The sequence below is a fragment of the Lutra lutra genome, chromosome 7 (assembly GCF_902655055.1).
Source record: "Lutra lutra chromosome 7, mLutLut1.2, whole genome shotgun sequence".
Taxonomy (NCBI): Eukaryota; Metazoa; Chordata; class Mammalia; order Carnivora; family Mustelidae; genus Lutra; species Lutra lutra.
The window spans coordinates 4,313,146-4,335,555 of NC_062284.1; the positions used below are offsets into that span (position 1 = coordinate 4,313,146).

The window sequence follows — 22,410 nt, forward strand, 5'->3', positions numbered from 1 at the left end:
AACTCTACTACAATCAAATTCCTCCCAAAGCTTGGGGGTAGATCAAAATCATCCTAATACTGACATGGACAAAGAGACAAGAATGGGTTAAGAAGGTTTTTGTTTTGTTTTGTTTTAATGGGACATAGTGAGAAAAAGGATTAGCATTACCAGATACTATGAAAACATAAAGCTATCAAAATGAAATCAGTGCAGTAATCGTACCAGCAAGACCATATCACCAACACACACAACCCACAGATATGATACAGGTGAAAGTATAAGCCACGAGCGAATAAAAATAATTATGCAGTGAAGGGTACCAGAATAATCAGCTATTCTGAAGCACTAAGAGCCTTACCTCACGCCAAAATACCCAAATACCCAAAATAAATGTCAGATTTAAAAAACTAAATTTTGAAATTAAATAAACAAACACAAAAATTTTGACATATGAATTACTTAAACATATCTGGATGAATAAGGACACGCTTAAAACAAAGGAAGAAAAATCAGAATTGTCAATGTAAAAGAAAAGCAGTACAATTATAAAATCAAGTAAATGGAGATAAAACACTGAATTATTAAACATAAATTGAGGGGTGTCTGGGTGGCTCAGTCAGTTAAGCATCTGCTTTCAGCTCAGGTCATGATCTCAGGGGTCCTGAACTGGGCCCTACATCGGCTCCCCACTCAGCCTAGAGTCTGCCTCTCTCTCTCCCCCTCTGCCCCTCTCCCCTGCTCATGCTCGCTCACTCTCTCTCTCTCTCTCTCTCTCTCATATAAATAAATGAAAAATCTTAAAAAAAAAAAGGAAAAGAAAAATAAACTGAAAGTATACATGAATTGCATAACTTGGGTTTTTTTTTTTTTTTTTTTTTAAGTGATGTGTTTTCTGGACCTATCCACTAAAATGGCTTTAAAACAATTTTTCTCCTGGAATAAGGAGGACTCTTAGCACCCAACCTGTAGCTTCCAACTCCATTTCCCACTAAGAGCATCAGGGCACCTTGGAGAAAAGGCCCAGGTCTGGTCAGGGACAAGGAAGGTTTAAGCCAAGCCTGGGACAACTGGTTGTGCTTTCAAAAGATGAACCGAATCATGTCAAAAGAACACAGAAGGCAATCTGAAGGAGTCCCCAGTGGCCAAAGGTTTTACCATTTCAGTTCAAAAAAAAAGAAAAAAAGAAAAAAAGAAAAAGACTATAATAGATCCAAGCACATCCAACCAATGAAAATCCCTATGTCCACAATTATATTTTATAAAAACAAAAAAAGTTACAACAACATATTCATTCTCATTTCAGGCAGCAACTCCTCAACAATTAAAATGGTTAATTAAAGGGAAAAATTCACCTGCCTGTTGTACCAACTATATTTTATAGTAACCAAATAGCCATGGCCCCAGCTGATGAAAGAAACATCCACTTTGCGGAGAACAGGAACTACTGCAGGTAGAAATGTAACTAGATTAGGAAACATCACCCATTAACCCGGATCAGAACGGTTACTTTAAATAAGGATTATCAGTTGGTGCTAAAAAAGAGGGGGGTATCCCAGATGACTAGCCTCCAGTGAAGTGAACCTTCACACAGTGCTGAGGGCCACACAGATCACTTCAGGTCTTATGAGGGGACCTTATTCAAGAGGGAGGGCTCAGATTCTCATCACCCTAACCCAGTAGCCAATCTGACCATCCATAACAGTGGGTCAGTCAGATATTGTGTCTTCTCACTTGATTCATGGATCATTAGTGATGTATTCTAACCCAAAATATGTAACTTTCATCCATTTTAGATACAACTTCTAAGCTGCAAGAAATATAGCAGAAAGGAGGATAGCTAAATGACACCACGAGAAAACAGTAAGACAAATCCGGAAGTTAGGACAAAGTGGTCAGGTCTCTATAACAAGTCAGTGTAACAAAAGAACGGGGGAAAGGGAAGGGATGTGCTAGGTTAAAAAAAAAAAAAAAAGGATCATAATAAGCAGATACAATGCAGGGTACAAGCCTGAGATCATAGAGGGTATCAGTGTGGTAAAATGAAAATGTACATATTATTGGCTGAAAAAAAGTCTACTGCAAAACCATATGCACTTAGAGTGGTTCCTCAAAAAGTTAAAAATAGAATTAGCATATACTTTATCAGCTCTACTTCTGGGTATATATTTACTCCAAAGAACTGAAAGCAGGAACCTGAAGAGATCTATATGCCCATGTTCACAGCAGCATTATTCACAGTAATCAAAAGGTAGACGCAACCCAAGCGTCCATCCGTGGATGGATGGTCGAACAAAATGTGGCATATGCACACAGTGGAGTGTTACTCAGCCTTAAAAAAACAACAAAATCCTGGCACACGCTACAACATGGATGAATCTCGAAGACATATCAAGTGAAATAAGACAGTCACCAAAGTACAAATACTGTAGGATTCCCCGTGTACCAGGTGCCTAGAGTAATCAAAGCAGAATGGTGTGTGCCAGGAAGTGGAGGGAGGAGGGATGAGGAGTTGGTTTTTACTGGGCATGAAGTTTCAGGTTTAGAAGATGAAAAGGTTCTAGAGTTGGATGGTGGTGATGCTTGCACAACAATGTGATTGCACTTAATGCCACTGAACCACACACTTACTATTAAAATGGTAAATTTGATGTTATAGTATACTTCACCACAATTAAAAAAAACAGCATTACTACTATATGACCTAATTTTAGTGAAAAAATGCACATACATGAACAGGAAAAATCTGGAAAGACGCTAAATGATCTCTAGGTGGTGAAAACTGCACTTCGACGTTTACCAATGTTCTGCAATACCTTTCCCACCTACTACTTCTGTAGTAAAAGCTGATGTTATGCAAAGGGATCGGGAGGGAGACAAACCATAAGAGACTCAATCTCACAAGACAAACTGAGGGTTGCTGGGAGGGGAGGGTGTCGGGAGAGGGTGGTTGGGTTATGGGCACTGGGGAAGGTATGTGCTATGGTGAGTGCTGTGAAGTGTGTACGCCTGACAATTCACAGACCTGTACCCCTGGGGCAAATAATACATTATAGGTTAACAAAAGTAATCAATTAAAAAAATGAGCACTAAATTTGATTTCATAAAACTATAAAATGTCTATAATTTTTTAAAAACATACCCAATAAAAAAGGAAAAGGCTACAGAGAAAGATCTGCCGTAAGCAGGAGATCAAACTTAACTCCTGGCGCCTGGGTGGCTCAGTCGTTGAGCCTCTGCCTTCAGCTCAGGTCATGATCCCAGGGTCCTGGGACTGAGCCCGCAAAGGGCTCCCTGCTCTGCAGGAAGCCTGCTTCTCCCTCTCCCACTCCCTGTGCTTGTGTTCCCTCTCTCCCGGTCTCTCTCTCTCTCTCTTTCTCTGTGTGTGTCAAATAAATAAAGTCTCTAAAAACAAAAAACAAAACAAAACAAAACAAAACAAAAAATAAAATAAAAAAATAAAAACAAAACAAAACAAAAAAACTTAACTCCCAAACATACTGAAAAAGCTTACAAATAAAAATTTTTACTCTCTAAAGCCCAAACAGAGAAATGGGCGACAGACTTGAACAGGGAAACACCAACGCAGTTGAAGTATCATTTATTTATTTCATTTATGAATTATTTATCAAGTAAATGAAATAAACTCAAATTAAATTACCAATACCATTCTCTCACAATCAGATTGTTGAAAGTATAAAATGCACTCTCAGATGTTCCTGTGATATTAAAATTTGATCACATCTTTATGGAGGGCAATTTAACCCTACGTATCATGTGCTTTTAAAACAGTTACAATACTATGAACCACTGATACAGGAAACACAGATGAATCTCAAAACCAGAGTGCTGAGTGAAAGTGTGACATACAAGAGTACATACTATGGAGTTCCGTGGGGGTGGGGCTTCTGGGATGAGGACCGTGTTTTGTATCTCAACAGAGGCTGGGACCACACAGCTACGTACGCATTTGTCAAAACGCAGCAAATGTACAGTAAGTATTTGTGCATCATTACAGTATGTAAATTCTATCTTTAAAGAAAAAAATACTGAACTCTAATGATATTCATGTTGCAGTGTTTCAGAGAAATGCACTGCTGTTGGCAATTACTTTAAAATGCATCACAGAAAAAGGAGGTGGATGGAGAGAAGGATGGGCAGACGGATATATGGGATAAAGCAAGCACAGTGCTAACGTAAAACATGCAAATGCTCACCATAAAACTCCTTCAAGAACGCTGTATATTGGGGGCAGCCAGCTGGCTCCTTCCGTAGAGCACGTGACTCTTATTCTCTGGGTCATGAATTGGAGCCCCACATTAAACATATAGTTACTTTTTAAAAAATGCTGTATAGGGGCACCTGGGTGGCTCAGTGGGTTAAGACTCTGCCTTCGGGGGTGCCTGGGTGGCTCAGTTGGTTGAGCAACTGCCTTCAGCTCAGGTCATGATCCCAGACTTCTGGGATCGAGTCCCGCATCAGGCTCCCAGCTCCTTGGGGAGTCTGCTTCTCCCTCTGACCTTCTCCTCTCTCATGCTCTCTCTCACTCATTCTCTCTCAAATAAATAAATAAAATCTTAAAAAAAAAAAAAAAGACTCTGCCTTTGGTTCAGGTCATGATCTTAGGGTCCTGGGATCCAGCCCCACACGGGGCTCTCTGCTCAGTGGGGAGCCTGCTTCTCCTTCCCTCTCTCTCTCTGCCTGCCTCTCTGCCCACTTGGGATCTCTGTCAAATAAATAAATAATTTTTTTTAAATGCTGTATAGTTGAGATTTTTCATCACAAAGTGTTAGAAATATGAAAAAAAAATAGTGAAGAGCCATTAGGCAAGCTTTCTGCAGTGCTAGAAATGGTCAATCTTCATCTGGATGATGGGGATATGTGGCACAAAAGGGTAAAATTTGTATCAAGCTCTACACTTTTTTTGAACACTTCACTGATTGCATTTGTACCTCAAAAAATGTTTTAAATAAACAGCAATTAGAATAGGGCTTTAAAATGCATATAATTAATAGCCTCAAAAAAACGAAAAACAAAAAAAACCAGTATGGTGCAACCAAAACACACAAATAAGCGTAAGGAAGGGAACAAAAGCACAGGTCTTGAACACAAAACTCATCCAATGGAAGAGCCCGACAGGCTGGAGAGCGGAGGAGACCTTGAGGACTGAGGCCGAGCTACAGGAGTAGCTTCCGCAGCCTTCCACAGCCCTCCCAGACTAGAGCAGAGAGATGGGAAAGAAAAGCAGAGACAAAGGAGATTCAGACTGTCTAGATCCCACCATTTGGATGGAACCACAGAAGGGAAATGAACACACAGAAGAGGGACATCTGAAGAAATAATAGCTCAATGTTTCCTAGAACTAAAGAACATAACCATTCAAAAAACAGTTTTAATTACACTTATTTGCAGTAATCTACATAGATCTAAGGAAACACACCACCATTTTATGAAAAGCTGCTCCTGATTGTGCAATTTCAGTGACTGTGCAACTTAAGTGATCCTTGCTCCTTTCCCTATTTCTCAAGCTGTCTATGATGAATGCTACTTTTACAATGAGGAAAAGTAAAAGTTTCCTTTTATAAAACAAATCCAGACCCAAAGGACAAGAGAGGCTTTTTAAAAAAACTCCCACCTTGGGGCACCTAGGTGGCTCAGTCGGTTAAGCATTTGCCTTTGGCTCAGGTCATGATCCCAGAGCCCGGGGATCGAGCCCCACATGGGGCTCCCTGCTCAGCAGGGACTCCCCCCCCCACCGCCCCCACAACTCATGGATGCATGCGCTTTCTCTCCAATGAATAAAATCTTTTAAAAAATTAAAAATTTAAAAAAAAAAAACCCTCACCTCTCCTTTGCCTGGCTTCTGCCCTATGCTGTTATAGTGAATCTGTAAGTGGTCGCAGCAAACTTGGGCAAGTCATTTGATCGCTTTAACTTCTTTAGGTCTTTAATAGGAACAGTAAAATCCCTCCTTCCTACCTCATAGGAGTTTGAGAAACACCAAATGAGACGATGTATAAAAACAGCACTTGGTAAACCACAGAACACTATACAAATGGGGACATGTTATCACAGTCCTTCTAAGCTGGTAAACCCCAACCTCTGAGTCACCCTCACTGCCCTCGCCCCTCACTCCCCACCCCATGTCTGACCTGCCCCCAGCCTGCCAGCTTTTCCTTCGCTTGTTCCCCAAGCCGTCACGCTACATTACCTCTACCTGGCCTCACCCTATGCCTGACCCACGGCCACCGCCCGCTGGGTAGTGCTCTCCCTCCAGCTTTTCCTCACCCCAGCCTCTGCAAAGTTCCTCCTAAAACTTAATCTTCACTAAACAGGTTTACCCCGTAGCTACCCTGCTGGAAATGAAAAGCCTTTGGGAGTTGCAGGAGTTTACAGGACTACAGGGCATTGCATGGAATTCACAAACTCCTCTCCCTGGGTCTTCAGGCCTTCCCTCCTACCTATGGTCAGGTTCCCCAAATTCTGCAAAACAAGTCAACACCTCTCACCCCCACATACACCCCCCCCCCATTCCCTACCTATCCAGGCCTCCCAGTCTTCCCTAGGCAGGGGTGAGAGGTTTGATCTGGGCTCTCTCTGCATCTTAGGACCAATCCAGACCAGGCTCCTGCCTGTTTACGACATGCCCTCTCCACCCCTCAGGCGCTAGCCTCATTCCCACCTCTCCTGAGAGGGCTGACTGCTTGTGCCCCGAGGCCAGGGCCTGGACAGTCCTCCTACATCCTCTAAACTAGGCACTGGAAATTCATCTGTTAATCATTTTAGTACTTAAACTTTCTTTGCCTACCTGAATTTCATAGCAATTACTTTTTTGGTTTTCTGTGTAGCTTTAGTATCTATGTGTATATGCTATCTATTCCCACATAATATACTGTTTAGCTATTATGCTTTAAAAAGTTATACTTTGTAAATTCTTTTATAACCTCTTTCTCTCAACTTTGAAATTGATCTATGCTGACACCTGAAGCTATAACCCATTCATTTTCAAAGTTGCGAAGTATCCCTTTTCAATATATTTGAATATACCACAACTTATGTATCCATTATATTGCTGATAGATATCTGGGTTTAATAAAAAGGTTGCTATTAGAAGCACTGCTGTTATGAACAGTCTTGTATATATTTCTAGTTCACACATGTGTTTCTAAGAGTGAAACTTCTAGGTCATAGGGTCACACATTCATCTGTACCTGATAATGGCAATTGTTTTCCCAAGTGCATGAATACTTCTACCTATACAGCGTTGAGGACTGCCTCAAAAACCGTAAAGCTTTTAAATGTTTGCCAATTCATGGGTGTAAAATGTTATTTCATTGTGGCTTTAATTTGCATTTCCCCGATGAGATAAACATCTTTTCATGTGTTTATCAGCCATTTGGTTTCCTCTTGAATAACAGGCTGGTCTTCGTCTTTAGCTGTTTTCCAACTGCGCTTTTTCTTAATTGATGTGCAGTTGTTCTATATATATTCTGGATACTAATCCTTTATTGGTATTATGTGTTACAAATTTCTTCTTCCAGACTATGGCTTTCCTTCCTTTCACCCTCTTTTGATGAGGAGTACTTTATTTTAAGGTAGTTGAATTTGTCAGCCTTTTCCTTTATGACAAATGGTTTGTGTAACTTGTTTAATAAGCCCTTCCTTACCCAGGGGTCATGAAAGGATTTATATTTCCTTTTACGAAAAAAATGTTATAAACTTCAAAAAGGAAGTTACATAAGCGATCAATAAGTACATAAAAGGTACTCAAAGTTATTAGCCATCGAGGAAATGCAAGTCAAAACCACAATGAAAAAACACTACATGTCCAGCAGGATGGCTAAAATTAGGAAACTGATAACACCAAACAGTGGCAAGGATGTGGGTCCACTGAACTTTTATTATACATTGTTGGCAGGAGTGTGAAATTGTAGAACCGTGTCAGAAAAGGTCAGGCAGCTTCTTAAAAAGCTAAACGTACAGCTCTCTGATGAACAACTCCGTTTGGTACTTCCCTAAGAGAAATTAAAACATATGGCCACAAAATAATTTATAGTAGACTATTCGTAGCAGCTTTATTCTTTATTGCCAAAAATTAGAAAAAGCCCTGCTGTTATCCACCGACAAGAGAATGAACAAGTGGACTGGGATCTAGTCATAACAGAATACGACTTAGCAAGAGAAAACACGCAAATAGCACGTGCAACATACATGAATTACGAAAACACTGAGCTGAGTACAAAGAGTCTTATACAAAAGAATACGTATTTTGAGATCCTATTGATATGAAACCTAATAGAGGCAAAAATAATTTAAAATGGATAAAAATCACAACAGTGGTTGCTGGCAGGTGGGGTTAGGAATGGGGAAGGAACACAGAGAACTTTCCGCTGGGGGATGGTGACATTCTGTATCTATTCAGATGGTATACATGTCTGTCAAACAAAAAGGAAACGAATTCTGAACTCTGGTAAGTGACTGGCGAACCGAAGTGCTCAGGAGTTAAGTCCACCGATACCAGGAACTTTGAACTTCGTGCAAAAACAGAACATTGTGAGCGACAATGGGATGGCAAGAGGTGATGAAGCACAGAGGGGAAAGTGTTAACCGCAGAATCTAGGTGGGAGGGAGACGGGTACTTTGCTGTATACTTGAAATTTTTCACAATATTAGAGAAAAGACAAAAACATTTTCAAGGGGCGCCTGGGTGGCTCAGTGGGTTGAGCCGCTGCCTTCGGCTCAGGTCATGATCTCGGGGTCCCGGGATCGAGTCCCGCATCGGGCTCTCTGCTCAGCAGGGAGCCTGCTTCCCTCTCTCTCTCTCTCTCTGCCTGCCTCTCCGTCTACTTGTGAGCTCTGTCAAATAAATAAATAAAATCTTAAAAAAAAAAAATTTTTTTTCAAGAGGAAGAGATTGACTTTTAAAAATAAGTGAATATATTGGAGCAAAGTTTGCCTTTGAAGAGAGGTGACTAAAAGAAAAACCTCATTCCTCAGCCGTGCTGGTGCCTTGGAGCTTGTAAAACGCTTCTACACAGATTATTTTAAGTGATCCTCACCAAAACCTGGATATTCTAGTCTCATTTTAGGCTTGAGAAAACCGGGATCGGAATTGGGCAAACACCACACTACCGGTGCTGGACGGAGCCGGACCCAACACAGAGGTCTCTCCTCGGCTCCTCTGTGGCAGTGCAAACACACCTCACCGGGGAGCCACCCCCGCCACCCGCTGCAGGCAAGGCGCTCTGGGCTGTCCCCCCGCAGAGCTCGAGGAGCCAAGCAGCTCCTGTCCCCAGCAGCGCATGAGAGAGGGACGCAAGCAGACAGGAAAAAAGCACGAGTTCAACAGACCCAAGGTCTACTTCAAACCTACCGGGCACAAAAGCAAGGGCAAGCCCCACTCCTCGCCTTCTTTGAGGCCATCTTCAGAGTTTAGGGAAATCTGTGACCTTCCTCCGGTCTGTGTGGATGGACAGACCGCACACGGTGCCTGCAGCTAAGAGACTCGCCGAAGCACTTCTCTGCACAATACGCCACCTCTACTTACCAAGCCGAACAAAGTAGAACAGGAGGAGGGGACCCAGGAACATTGCTCAACCCTAATTCGGCCAGAATTGAAGGCAAAAGCTTTAGCAATCACCCCACACAGTAATCACTGGCTCCAGGGATTTGGGCTTTTGTGAAAGCACATACAGCACACCCCAATTGTGAAATTTAAACAAGGTGAGCGAGCCCCACGGAAGAGGAATAAAAGTCCGCCCCGCCTTAGAGACTGGTGTCTCTATGCAGGCATTCACGGAGTGTGCTAACCGCTTTGGGAACTGTAAGGAAATCTAGGACAGTCCTTGTCCTCAAGAGGCCTCTAATCCCGCAGGAGGCTCCCGTCAGATCTCCTAGGCCTGCAAGGGCTACAGGGGAAGATCCTAAGAGCAGAGAAAAGAGAGAGCAAGTACAACCAGGGGCTCAAGAAAGGCTGGGCCTTGAAGAGGCACACATGCAGAGCTGGGGTAGGGGATGTCGTGCTCTGGGCAAAGGCTGATGGGAAGAACTAGCCCCAAGGGGCCTTCTGGCCAAAGAAGGCTACCTGAAGCCTGGGCAGGAAGAAGGGAGAGCGAAAAGGACTCCTGAGGGAGGCCTGCCAACTCCTGTCAGAGCAAAGAGAACAAATGAGAGGACCTCACAGATGCCTGACTTCAGTTCACGGGGGCAGGGCCAAAGATGGATGCAACTCTCCAAACTCGGGAAGCTCTGGCAGGGCTGGAACCAACTCCCCCAGCAAGCCATGACTTAAAGTCCTGACAATGTGGATTCAGGATGCCTGCTCAAAAGCCAGGTGCACCTGTGGCAGCTGCAACACAGCGGCCCGCCAGAGGATGGGAAATGTAGTGGAGACAGGGAGTTAAAAGAGAACAGTCCAGGAGCAACGGGTTTGAATACGGCTTAGCGTGAGCGTGGGTGAGCTTCTAACCTGCGGTGCCTTATCTGCAAAATGGAAATGACACCAGTCATTTCACAGAGTTGTAAGGACTTGATGAGATAACATCTGTAAGACATTCGGGCATGGTGCCCGCAACATCAAAAGCATCCCAGAAATGGTGGCTATGATGAATACGAATAGTCTGCACTCCAGGAACCTCTCTGTGTTGAGAAACCAGGCTGAAGCCACTGACCTTGGACAAGACCAACGGATTACTCATGCTCTAAGCAACTTTGCCCTCTCTTCTTTGATTTTTAATTTCAATTTTTAAAAAGTTCTGTGCTGGGGCACCTGGGTGGCTCAGTGGGTTAAAGCCTCTGCCTTCGGCTCAGGTCATGGTCCCAGGGTCCTGGGATCGAGCCCTGCATCAGGCTCTCTGCTCAGCGGGGAGCCTGCTTCCTCCTCTCTCTCTGCCTGCCTCTCTACTTGTGATCTCTAATAAATAAATAAAATCTTAAAAAAAAAAAAAAAGTTCTGTGCTTTAAGGCATTTTAGGTTATTCCGAGACATCTGCCTCACCCTGTAGACTCACATCATGAAACTTCCCCTATTAAAGAGCCCATCCCAAATGGGCAAGCTGTAGAAAGGGAAAAAAACCAGTGTCATAAGCCATTTCACAGGAAACATTTGTGTCAGAAGGGACCACAGGCCTCATTCCAACCATCACTTCAGCAAGGAGGGTTTGGGCTAGCCCAGCACAGGTCTGTGCTGATAGAGTTGTGATACTCAAAACCTCTCTGAAGAACCACACTTCATGTTAAGATGGTAATGATATTAAGCACTAAAATGATACAGAATATAAATGCAAAGTATTTTTTTATATATAAGAATTAAGAAAATGAAAAAGCAGGATCTACAGAGGTAAATTATAGTCACATATTTCAGGAACTGAAAGGTCTCATTTTGTAAACTACACTTTCAGAAGCAAACTTTCAATAATTCCATAATCTACCCAGAGTCAATCTACCCCTACTTGGGGGGGTGGGAGGATCAGACAGGTCAGAGAGAAATTTGCTTTAGTTAACGGAAATATAAAAATTTGATCGGCCCACTCTGTACATTAAAAGCAAGCAAGAAATTTTATTTCATAGCTAAAAAACACCAAGAAACCACTAAACTTTGGGGGACATCAAGCTGGTTAGTTCGGCCAGTTTTTAAGAGGAAGGGAAGAAAAGGAAGGAGGCAAAAAATAAGAGGAAATTGGGAGAAGAAAATGGCAGAAGCAAAGGCTAGCGACAGGATGGGGTGGGCATGAGTAGATTCTGAGCGCTCAGGCCGGGAGCCCTCAGTGAGAGGTCAGAGTGTGGCCCGCTATCACCTGTCACCTGTTATGCACTGCCCGTCCAGCTGCCCTAATTAATCCTTCAGTCTTTGGAGGGAAATCTACTCTGCTCACCAGGCTAGAACTCTATTATTCCCTAGTATAAATGCTCTGAAAGGGCCATAACCAGAGATTTCCACAAAACCAGATCTAACCCTCCAGCCTCCACTCCAGTTAAAACTGGTTTCTACTTCCTTTCTATGGGCTGGGTGGATTTTCCACTTCTCCAGCCTGGCTCACACAATTCTCTAATTCCACAGATGTCTGTGGAAGGCCCACTATGTGGGGGGGGGGATGCAGCAGTGAACGAAACAGACTTGAGTACAGCCTCACAGAGCTATTTAATGACAAATGGGGGGGGTCACAGCAATGCACTGGCTGTGTGCACAAAGGAGGGGGGGCCCACAGGCTCTCCTCTGACACTCCTGCCTCCACACTCAAATCTTTCAAGGGCAACTGAAGTCCAAGTTAAGGAAAGAGAAGACCCAGTAAATCCAGACTGACAAGAAAATATTGAAATGTTACAGTTAAAGCTCAAGCTGATTAAAAACAAAACTCTAAGTGTTCGAACTGAACACAGCATTCATTATCTGTAAGCACACAGACTATAACTCCTGAAATGAATAAACAGAACACTTTTAGTAACACTCGAGCGAGTTCATATACAATGACCCAGCCTAATGTATTACAAGATCCTGAAATACCTTTGGAATCATTAAGAAGCAAATTATGTTTATTGTGTTCTACTGTTAAGTACATTTCTTGTACTTTGAATATTGGTATCTCATGTTAGGAATCATGTCCTAACACGCGGCCTAAGATATAACTCTATAAAAAGGCTCCATAATCGAACAAGTCTGGGAAATGCTGCACTCTCTAAACACCATTTGGAGAGTTCACAGTGTATTTTAGGAAATTAAGTTTTCTGACAAATCCTGCATAAAAGAAATCTGCCAAACTTAGTCTGAGCCAGTATTTCCCAAACTTATTTTGACATGGCTCCTTTTTTCATTTAATACTTAATAACAGTCAACAAGTTGCTTCAAGGAACATACACGGGATACACTGCAGTGTAGGGGGAAACACTAATCTGAAAATGCAATTATCAATCTCCCAAGCATTTTGATGAACTAGTGTTTTCTATATGTACTATCAAAATACAAAAACTTCCCCAATGAATTTCTTTTTGAAATCCATTGAGTGATATGCTGATTTATTGTATTTTTAAGAAGAAATTTTAAAAAAATTTTTAAACATTGTATTTATTTGAGAGGGGCGGGAGAAGAGGGAGAAGCAGGCTCCCTGCTGAGCAGGGAGCCCCATGTGGGGCTACATCCCAGGACTCTAGGATCATGACCTAAGCCAAAGACAGATGCTTAACTGACTGAGCCACCCAGGTACCCCAAGAAGAAATAATTCTTAATAAACTAAAATTGGATCTTGGTATATTAGTATTCGATACTTGAATTGAATACAATTCTTGGCATATCAGAATTCAAATTAATTAAATAATTTGATTTTGCTAAATCGCTGGACATATCTTCTCTAAACATGTATTTTTAGATTTCTGAAATGTATTTGATAATTTTAAAAGATTCATTCCCTTAGTGTGCCTGGCTGGCTCATTTGATGGACCATGCAGCTCTGATCTGGAGATTTTAAGCTGGAGCCCCCACACTGGGTGTGCAGATTACTTAAAAATAAAATACTTTTAAAAAGAAGAAGAAAAGGGCGCCTGGGTGGCTCAGATGGTTGAGCACCTGCTTTCAGCTCAGGTTATGATCCTGGGATCCCGGGACTGAGTCCCACATGGGGCTCCCTACTTGGCAGGGGGTCTGCTTCTCCCTCTACCCATCACCCTTCCCTCTTTTCTCTCTCTCTCAAATAATGAAATCTTTAAAAAAATAAAAAAGCTAAAAAATTTTAAAAAGAAAAGAAACGACTCCTTCCCTTAAAGAAAGAATAGCTTTAAAAATGCTTAAATTTACCTCTGCCCTATTACTGGAGATGCCCACATACAAGTCTCTGTCACTGAGATCCGGTATCAACATGTACAGTATGTAACTAACAAGCACTTCTGTGGCTGTGGTGTTGTTATTTGACTTCTCCTCTGGAAATACTAATATTACCTTAAAGCCGATATTGGAGGTTTTATGGGGTAAAATTCCAGTGACTGAAAAGTTTCATCCTTCAGTTAATAAAGAGCCAAATTCAGCCAACGTTTATTTAGCAGCTACTATATGTGTGCCAATGCATTAAAGACTGTAAATAATGAATGTCTTTTTCTGTACCCCAATCAAGACAACGGGCTGACAATGGGACAGAATATGTAAGACTCTTAAAAACTCAGGGGCTCTACAAACACCGTGGACAGCAGAGGAACAAGCTGCTGCACCAGAGATGCTTATAAGACAGGGAGGTGAATTTTAGGACACGGACACCACCACAAAAAGGCAAGACACAGGGCCTCTTTCTAAAACGGCTAATTTGGGGACCTAAAAGTTCATTATTAGTTAGTGAGAGAGAACCAATATTAGACATGGGTCAAAAACCTGAAAGCTGTTAACACTTCCATATTCAACTTCACCGTGTGATGATTTTTTAAAGCCAATTAGGTAGGCTTCATGTCTCAGCACTACACTGACATTAGGAACAGCTGGGATTCAGTCTAAAACCATCACAGGTTTCTTCAAGAATCCGTAGAAGGAATCCAACTTCTGATCATCAAAACAAAGTTAGATTTTCACCTGGGTATTGAGGGGTGGGGAAGTCACTTCATCTAGGTTACCCTCTTTTTCACTTTCCTAAAGAAAAGGCGTCATGGATGACTGCTAGAAATTTAACACAGAAACTGAACAAACGGTATCAAACTTGGGAGGTCTAGCAAACCCCAGTAAGCCAGAAAATCCAAACAATTTTACAAATGACTTTTTAAAAAAGCAGCAGCAACGAGAGGGATGATCAACAATCCGAGGCCATGCACACCAGAATTTTTTTTTTCTAGTTTAACAAAACATAAACGCATGAAATCCAGCTCTACAATTTCAAATCAGAGAACTGGAAAGCTGTTGCTGTGTGCCTGAATGAACACCTTTTCCCTTTTACTCCCCCCACCATTATCCTCCCTTTAGGAAATCTTAACGAAGCTTAAGCCCGGAAACTTTCACAAAACGTACGCCAAGGCGATGCGCGCTGGAGAAGACACCCAACGGTGAAAAGCAGCCACAAAACCTCACGGTCAAACTACTTAATAAAAAAATTAACTTTGTTCTGCTGAATGCTTCAAAAATCGCGGTTCTGATGGTCTTTTCTCATTACATATGCTTTAAATACAACACGTATGGCAATAACCGTGAACCTCAAATCCATGTGCAATGGAGCAGAGCTGATGGGGCTTCAGATTACGTTTTAATAGTCCCAGAGAAACTGGGGAACTGCTACCGCATGCGCGTGCAAAGCCGACGGAGGGAGAACAAAACAGGGTGGTAGGATCCAGCGCCGCGGCTTCCCCGGGCTGGCCGCCCTTCCCTTTCCATCACGAGAACCCAAAGAACAAAGCTCACGCAGATCTAACGTTTCGGGGGCGCGCCACAGTACCCTAGGGGTTCCCCGCTCTTGGGGAGAGAAAGGACTCGAGCGCCCCCGGGCAAGTGCGCCGCGGGCCCCGTCGGATGGGTCCCGGGAACCGACACCGCGGCTCGCACGCAGGGCGTCCCGCTCGCAGCCCCACCGACGAGGGTCGGAGGACGCGCGGCTCGGGCTTCCCTCGGGCCGCGGTCCCGGCAGGCGGGCGCCGGCGCCCCGTCAGAGCCACCCGAAGCCCGGCGAGAGGGCAGCGCCGCCCGCGAAGGAGCCCCGCCCGGCCTGGCCCGGGGTTTCGCCGCGGACCGCAAGTCCCCGAGCCCCGGCCGCCCGCCCGGCACCCCTTTACCTTCCTGCCGCTGCCGTCGCGAGGCTCGGGCTCCGCGAGGCCGGCGCCGCGGGCCGCGGGCGAGGCGGTGGTCTTCGGGCCGGCGGGCGGCGGCGGCGGCGCGGCGGCTCCCGGCGCGTCCTCGGCCTCCTTGCCGCCGTGGTACACCGCCCGGCCCTCGGAAATGTGGATGCTCGGGGCGCAGCCCATGCTGGCGGCGGCGCGCGGACACGCTGGCGGGCAGCCGCGATCCGGTCAGCAAACGGCCCGCCCGGCGCCTCGGGGCCGCCGCGGGCGCCGTGTCATCGCCGCCTGGGCGGGCGGGCGGCGGCGGCGAGCGCGGGTCTCGCGTCAGGAAGTGCGGCCGCCCCTTTTATCGCGGTGCGGGCGCGGCGGCGGCGGCGGCGCTGGGGAGGGGGCGCTGGGGCGGGCGGCGCGCCGCGGCCGCCCCTCCGAACATGCCCTTCCTGAGGCGGGAGCCGCCGTCCGCCTCCCTCACATCGCCGCGCTCGCCTGGCCGCGCCGCGCTTCCGGGGAATTTCGGGGGAGGAGATTTGCGCTCTCCCCACCCGGGCGCGGGCAAGTCCGCGCCGCGCGAGCGACGCCGCCCTGGCCGCGGGGCGGCGCGACCCCCGGGGGAGGTGCGCTCCCCGCCGCGCCCGCCGCCGCCTCCCCGGGCCCGCAGCCCGCGCCGCTCCGCCTGCTGGGCCGCCGCCCCGCGAAGAAACGCCCCTGGCCCGAGCGCCGGCGGCCGGGAAGGCCGGCCTAGACGCTACTGCCGTTGAGGGGTGGGGGGTCGAAAGGCGCCCGTTGGGGCGGCGAGGCCACAGCCCGCCGTGTGGGGACGGAGCCGCCGGCTCAGGCCGGGTCTGGGGCCGCGCCGTCGAGAAGCGCAGAGGCGGCTGCGCTCTCGGGGGAGCTGCCGGCGGCGCGGCTCCCGCTCTGAGCTCCGGGCCGGGTCTTGCCGGCAGCACGCCGCGCCCAGCCCCCAGCGGTGACCTCCAGCGGGTGCTGGCGTCAATGCAAAGCAGCTGGAGCGCCCGCCGCCACCTCCCGGCGCCGCCGAAGACTGGGCATGCGCGGCCACGACGGGAGGGGGCGCGCAGCCCGGCGGCGGGGAGGAGGGAACGGACTCGCCCAGGGACGCACAGCCGCCTCGGGCCGGAGGCCGCAAAAATCCGGACCGCTGGGTTCGAATCCCGGGTCCGTAGTTCAGCAGCTGCGTGACTTGGGTTACTCTCTCTGAGCCTCTCATTCATGAACGGGGCCGGCGGACGTCCGTTTGGGGTACTGGCCGCAGGGCAAGGAGCGCGCCCGCGCTCCGGGCGTTACCAACCGGGCCGCAGTGCCCCGTGCGCTCCCTCGCGCGCCAGGACCTGGAACGCCAACGCCAGGCTGCCCAGGTGACCCGGCGCGGCAGCGCGGAAGAGCCCTGCTCGAGGCAGGCGGGGGCGCTGCCCTCCTCTCACCTGAAGCCCGGGGCCCCAGAGGCTCCTTGGCCGCGGCCACAGCGCGGCGTCCGCCTGCGAAGTGGGGCCTGGGAGGCTGCTAGACGCGGTCAGAACCGCACACACACACACACACACACACACACCCACCGGCTGCTCGCTGTGCGACCTTGGACGAGTCACGCAGCCTCTCTGTGCCTGAGGCTCCAGCCCCAGTCGGATGGAGGACGACGTCCCTGCGTGTCCACCGCATACCCCCCAAGCGGCCCACCTCGGGCCAGCCCGCACTCCCGCCTTTCTTGCAACTCCCGGTGCGGGGAGACCCCGGCGAGGCCGACCCCTCCTTTCCTCTCTGGCCGTCCACACCTTTCCTAACACGGCCCTTCAGCGACCCTGAGATGCCGCGGCTCGCGCCTCGGGCGGGCTACTGTGAAGGCCCGGAGGCGAACTTCGGACTGGAGTCCCCGCCCTGGCGCTGGGACTGCGGCACCGGCTCAGGGGCCGGCTCGCCTGTGCGGCCCGAGCGCCGGGAAGCAGCCTCGGCGCCGCTCCAGCCGCAATCTTCCGGGCCCGAGGTGCCCACCGGGCGGTTTCCAGACAGCGGGGAGCGGAAAGGCAGGGTAACCCAAGAGCGCCTGGGTGCTATTCGCCCTCTTTACTAGTCGAGCTGGCCCAAACCACTGGCACGTGACTCCATTATCAAGTTTAAGCACGTTAAGCAGTAATTACATTTACGCCTCCCTACCTTATAAAAGTACCACCAGCTCAATGATGATGTCTTGAAAGACACAGGAAAAGATTCTCATAATCACCCGTTATTCCACCTAAATTGTGGAGTGTTTACTGCCTTTGTTCTGCAGATTTTAGAAGGCAATTTTCAGGGCAGAATCTGGACCCTTCTAAATAAAGACTTATTCATGAAGAAAACGCTTTGAACCACCAGAGTGCATGAAAGTCTATCGCGTGTCCTCTGTCCTCCCCGCCCCGCCAAGAAGTCAGGCCTTGATGACTCTGGGCATTGACCTTGCCCTCTCCAGTTCCAGGCTGTTCCAACTCTCACTGGCCTGTCCCTTCGCAGGCAGCACCTCCGTGTCCTGGCCTTTCCTTGGAAATCCTTGAGCCCTGAGCTAATTAGGGGGGTGGGGTTGCTTTGCCCTGCCCCTGCCCTGCTGCCTCCCCTGGCTGCCTGTGCCTTAGCAAGCTGGTCATTTACCCTCTCTGTTCCCAGAGACTTGCTGGGGAGCAGCGTTCACTGACTTCCAGCTCTGCAATTTGGGGACCCTAGACTTAGAGACTCGAAAGCTAAAAAAGGAGCAGACAGGAAAGGAGTCATCTGCCTTCTTCTGGAGTTACAGAGAGCAAACCCCACTCACTTTTTTCCACACCCAGGAACTCAGCCTGAGATGCTCCAGGAAGTCACAGCCTGCCCCCCTCAGCTTCAAGCCCTTAACGTCAATTCCACCCTGCCCCCACGTGCCCCAGCCATAACCTGCACCCCGAGGTCCCTGAACTCTTCACCCTATGAAACCCATCCCCTCAGGCCTCAGCTGCAGAAGTCACGCAGACTTCACTGGCATGTGCCACCCACCAGTTCACCCAGACCTCCCAGGCCCCTACAAAGAATCCCGCACTGGGACGTATCCAAGGAGCTCATTTACAATCCGCGTCCTGCTGGAGGAGACAGACTCCCCACTATGCCCAATCCACTCCACCCAGCATGCCCCCCGCCCCCCGCAACCCCAGGTGGAGCGGCTGGACCCCCACAAGGCTCAGCGTTGTAGCTAAATGTCTGCTTCAGTTCTTATTTCTAGGGTCAGCATAAGGTCAGTGGGGCTGGGAAAGAAGACAAACCAAGGGGTAGATGCCTGGCCCCAGCCTCTCCCTCTACCACAGTCATTCCCAGGAGACCTCTTGGTGCTCACAGCCCACCTCCCCCGAAGGCTATCCATTAGAGACAGGAGGACGTGGGTTCCTACACAGCTTTGTGTATCTAACACCAGAGGTCACCTCACCTCTTCCACTAAAGCTGATCCTTCCTAAGTCAGTTCTCCCTCCTGGTTTTACTGCCTTTTGCACCCAGGGGTGAGCACTTCAAAGATTGTGCAGTGGACACCCACTCTTCCCCTACTCTTCCCCTTGCCTTTCCCATTGAAAGCAAATGGGAGAGCTCCTGCGCCCTGGGGTCTGAATCCCAGCACGGGCCTATGTCCCCTTTCAGAGCTGCTTTCCTCCCTTGTGAATGCAGTATTTATGCTATCTGTCTCACCAGGATGAAAGACACTAACCGAAGTCAAATGGCCAGAATGACTACTGAGCCCAGCCCAGGTGCCTTCCGTAGCTCCCCGCCTTCTCCCAGGGCCATTCAGCACCACCTTCCTCCAGGCCTACCGCAGCCTGCTGGAAGCCTCTGGAGGACACGAAATCACCATGAGGATTGACACCCCTACCAAACTGTGCATCAGACTTCATCACGATAATTTTTCTTTCAAAACTTTGTATCATGTGACTTTTTTAAAATGTCATTTTAAAATTACACATTCTATAATTTACACATGAATACATGGTGGGAAAATAGTTTTGAAAAATCAAATGAAGCAGGAGGTATATAAGTGTTCAGAGCCAAAGGAAAGTCTTCCTCCCGCGCTCCCATTGCTCCCCTATTGCTAACAGTTTGGACCACATGCTTCCCGAAATGTCCCTATGTTAAATGTAATATATTACACACACATACACACACACGCACACACACACACGCAGAGCTGTTATAGTGTCACAAACAGAGCTGCACTGAATATCCTTGAATATATTTTTTTCTGTAGGATGGACTCCATAAGGTTGAATTGCTTGGTCAAAAGCTATGTCCCTCACTATGCCAGCTCCAGAAGGGATGAAAAGATAGAAAGAGGGGCGCCTGGGCAGCTCAGTCGATTATGCATCTGCCTTCGGCTCATGGTCTCAGGGTCCTGGGATCCAGCTCCGCATGGGGCTCCCTGCTCAGCAGGGAGTCTGCTTCTCCCTCACCCTCTCTCCCTGCTCATGCTCATTCTTTTGCTCTCTCTCTCTCAAACAAATAAATAAAATCTTTAAGAAAGAAAAGAAAAGAAAGACATAGGAAGAGCCCAGCCACGGATGAAGGACTGAGAAGAGGAACTCCCTGGATATCCCCTGTGCCACTGGATAAGGGGGGGGCACCCAGCCAGCCCCAGATGTAAGGCCTCTCCTGGACATCTTCTCCAGACTCACAGGCCTCCTTATCTTTCTCTCTCTTCGTACACCCACACCTTCAGTAAAGTATATTTTATTGTTTCAGCTTTTCTCAGATAAGGGAGAAACTCTTGGGCCAGAACTGTTAGGAGGGAGGAGCGCCCCCTAGAGGCCAGAATAGTGGAAGACTAAGTCCCTAGGACAAGGTTCTCTACATCCAGAAATCAGGTGTGCACCTGCATTTCTCTCCTATTTGGCTCCAGACCTTCGTACTTGTAGTTCACCCAGAGTCTGGGATTAACAACCCAATGTTGACTCCCTTCCTCAAAATGACCTGGAATCTCAGGCTTCTTGGTTTCCAACAAAGGGCTCTGTCCCCAGTACCCACATGCCCCTTGTGCCCTGTCCCTTGGCTCCGTCCATCCTTTCCCACTAGACAAGGGGGTCAGATCCTTTCCCACCAACTGGATAAAGTCCAGAATTTTAACACTGACAAATTTGATTGTAAATATCAGAAACCCAACTCCACCAAGCTTAACAAAAGTACGTACTTATTGGTTAATTTCTTCAAAAGACAGGAAGGGCAAGGGGAGCTCAGCGTCAGAGACACAGATACCAGACCCAGATGTCACCAGGACGGGCTCTCGATCCTGATACCTTGACCTTCCAGACAACGTTGCCGTGATGCTGGAGCCGTGGCTCAGGAACCCTGGCTTCCATTTTCACAGCCCCATAACTACCCTGTTGGTGTCCACAGCACCATGAAAGTTCCTTGCCCCAAGTTCCTAATACAGAGTGTCCCAGGGGTCCTTCCCTACTTCCAGGGCTGTGCGTCACAGGGCCCCATGCTTAGAAAGCCCCCCGCCCCACTCTTGGTTTAATGCTCAGCTGTCACCATCTTAATAACTGTTGAGCAAAGATCCCCACATTTTCACTTTGCACTGGGTGCCATGGCCACCCAAAAGTGCACTTCTAAAAAGTGCACTTTTGGGCTGCCTAGGTGGCTCAGTAAGTTAAGCATCCAACTCTTGGTTTTAGTCAGGTTGTGATCTCAGGGTCTTGAGATCGAGCCCTACGTCAGGCTCCCTGCTCAGCAGGGAGTCTGCTTCTCTCTCTCTCCCTTTGCCCTTCCCCTGCTTGTGCTCTCTCTCTCTCTCTCGCTCGCTCGCTCTCTCTCAAATAAATCAATCTTTTTTTTTTTTTAAGTGCACTTTTGAGGTGTGTGTAGGGGAGGGAAGCATGGGGGAGTCTGTGGAAGACTGTGGTGCCCCAGGGGACATTCACAGACTCTGCTCCTGCAGCCCATGTCATTAGGTTGGAGTGTCAGACCTCGCCTGCCACGGCTCTGAGCCCAGTGAGCACCGCCTTCCCCGCCACCTCCTGGCTCAGGCCTGGGCCTCTCTCTGCCACCTCTGTGGTTGGGACAGACCTCAAAGACCATCTCCTCAGGAAGTGGGCAAGTGGAGGGTGAGGTGATGGCTGAGGTCACTCAACAGAGCAGCCCCAAGGTCCTCCAGCTCTGGGTCTTTCCCTGGGGGAGGGGGTAGGAGCTGCTCACCCCCAACTTATCCAGCCTCCCAACCGCCAGCCTGAGGCTCTCGGCCAAAATCTACTTAAAAGAGCATTTGGCTTCTGGGGCTGAGATTACTATTGGTCACCCCTCCCTGAGGGGAGTAGCAGGGGAGGAGCGGGGCTGCAGGCTCTCCTGGCCTAGTGTCAAGACATCCCTGAGATGGGACCTGTGACAGCTGTGACACCTGCTGGCCTGACCGTGTTAGGTTCTTTGCTATGCACCTCATGAGCTCACTTATTCCCCATAACAGCCCCATAAAGTGGTTACTGCTATCCCTCCTGCTCCTCTACCCCTGCCCTCGTTCTAAACATGAAGACACCGACATGTTTTAGAAGCAGGGCTGATGGATGTCCTTAATAAAACCCAAAGCCCATCCTTTATAAAGACTCTTTTAAAAATGGAAAGATGCTACTTTAATAAAGTGTATTTATTTCCAGCCAAGAGCTTTCAGGATACTTAATAGTGAAGCTCTAAAGCACTTCCCGGGGCTGGGTCTTA

At 47.9% G+C, this 22,410-nt stretch overlaps 1 protein-coding gene across 1 annotated transcript in view; it reads right to left on the bottom strand.

Moving 5' to 3' along the window:
• PDE8A (phosphodiesterase 8A) overlaps window positions 1-16,335 on the bottom strand; it is a 151,283-nt gene extending 134,948 nt beyond the window's left edge. The window contains exon 1 of the mRNA XM_047735315.1: window positions 15,709-16,335. Coding sequence (XP_047591271.1) covers window positions 15,709-15,897 — 189 coding nt within the window. The 5' untranslated portion in view covers window positions 15,898-16,335. The remainder of the gene's footprint in view (window positions 1-15,708) is intronic.
• Window positions 16,336-22,410: the final 6,075 nt, after the last annotated feature.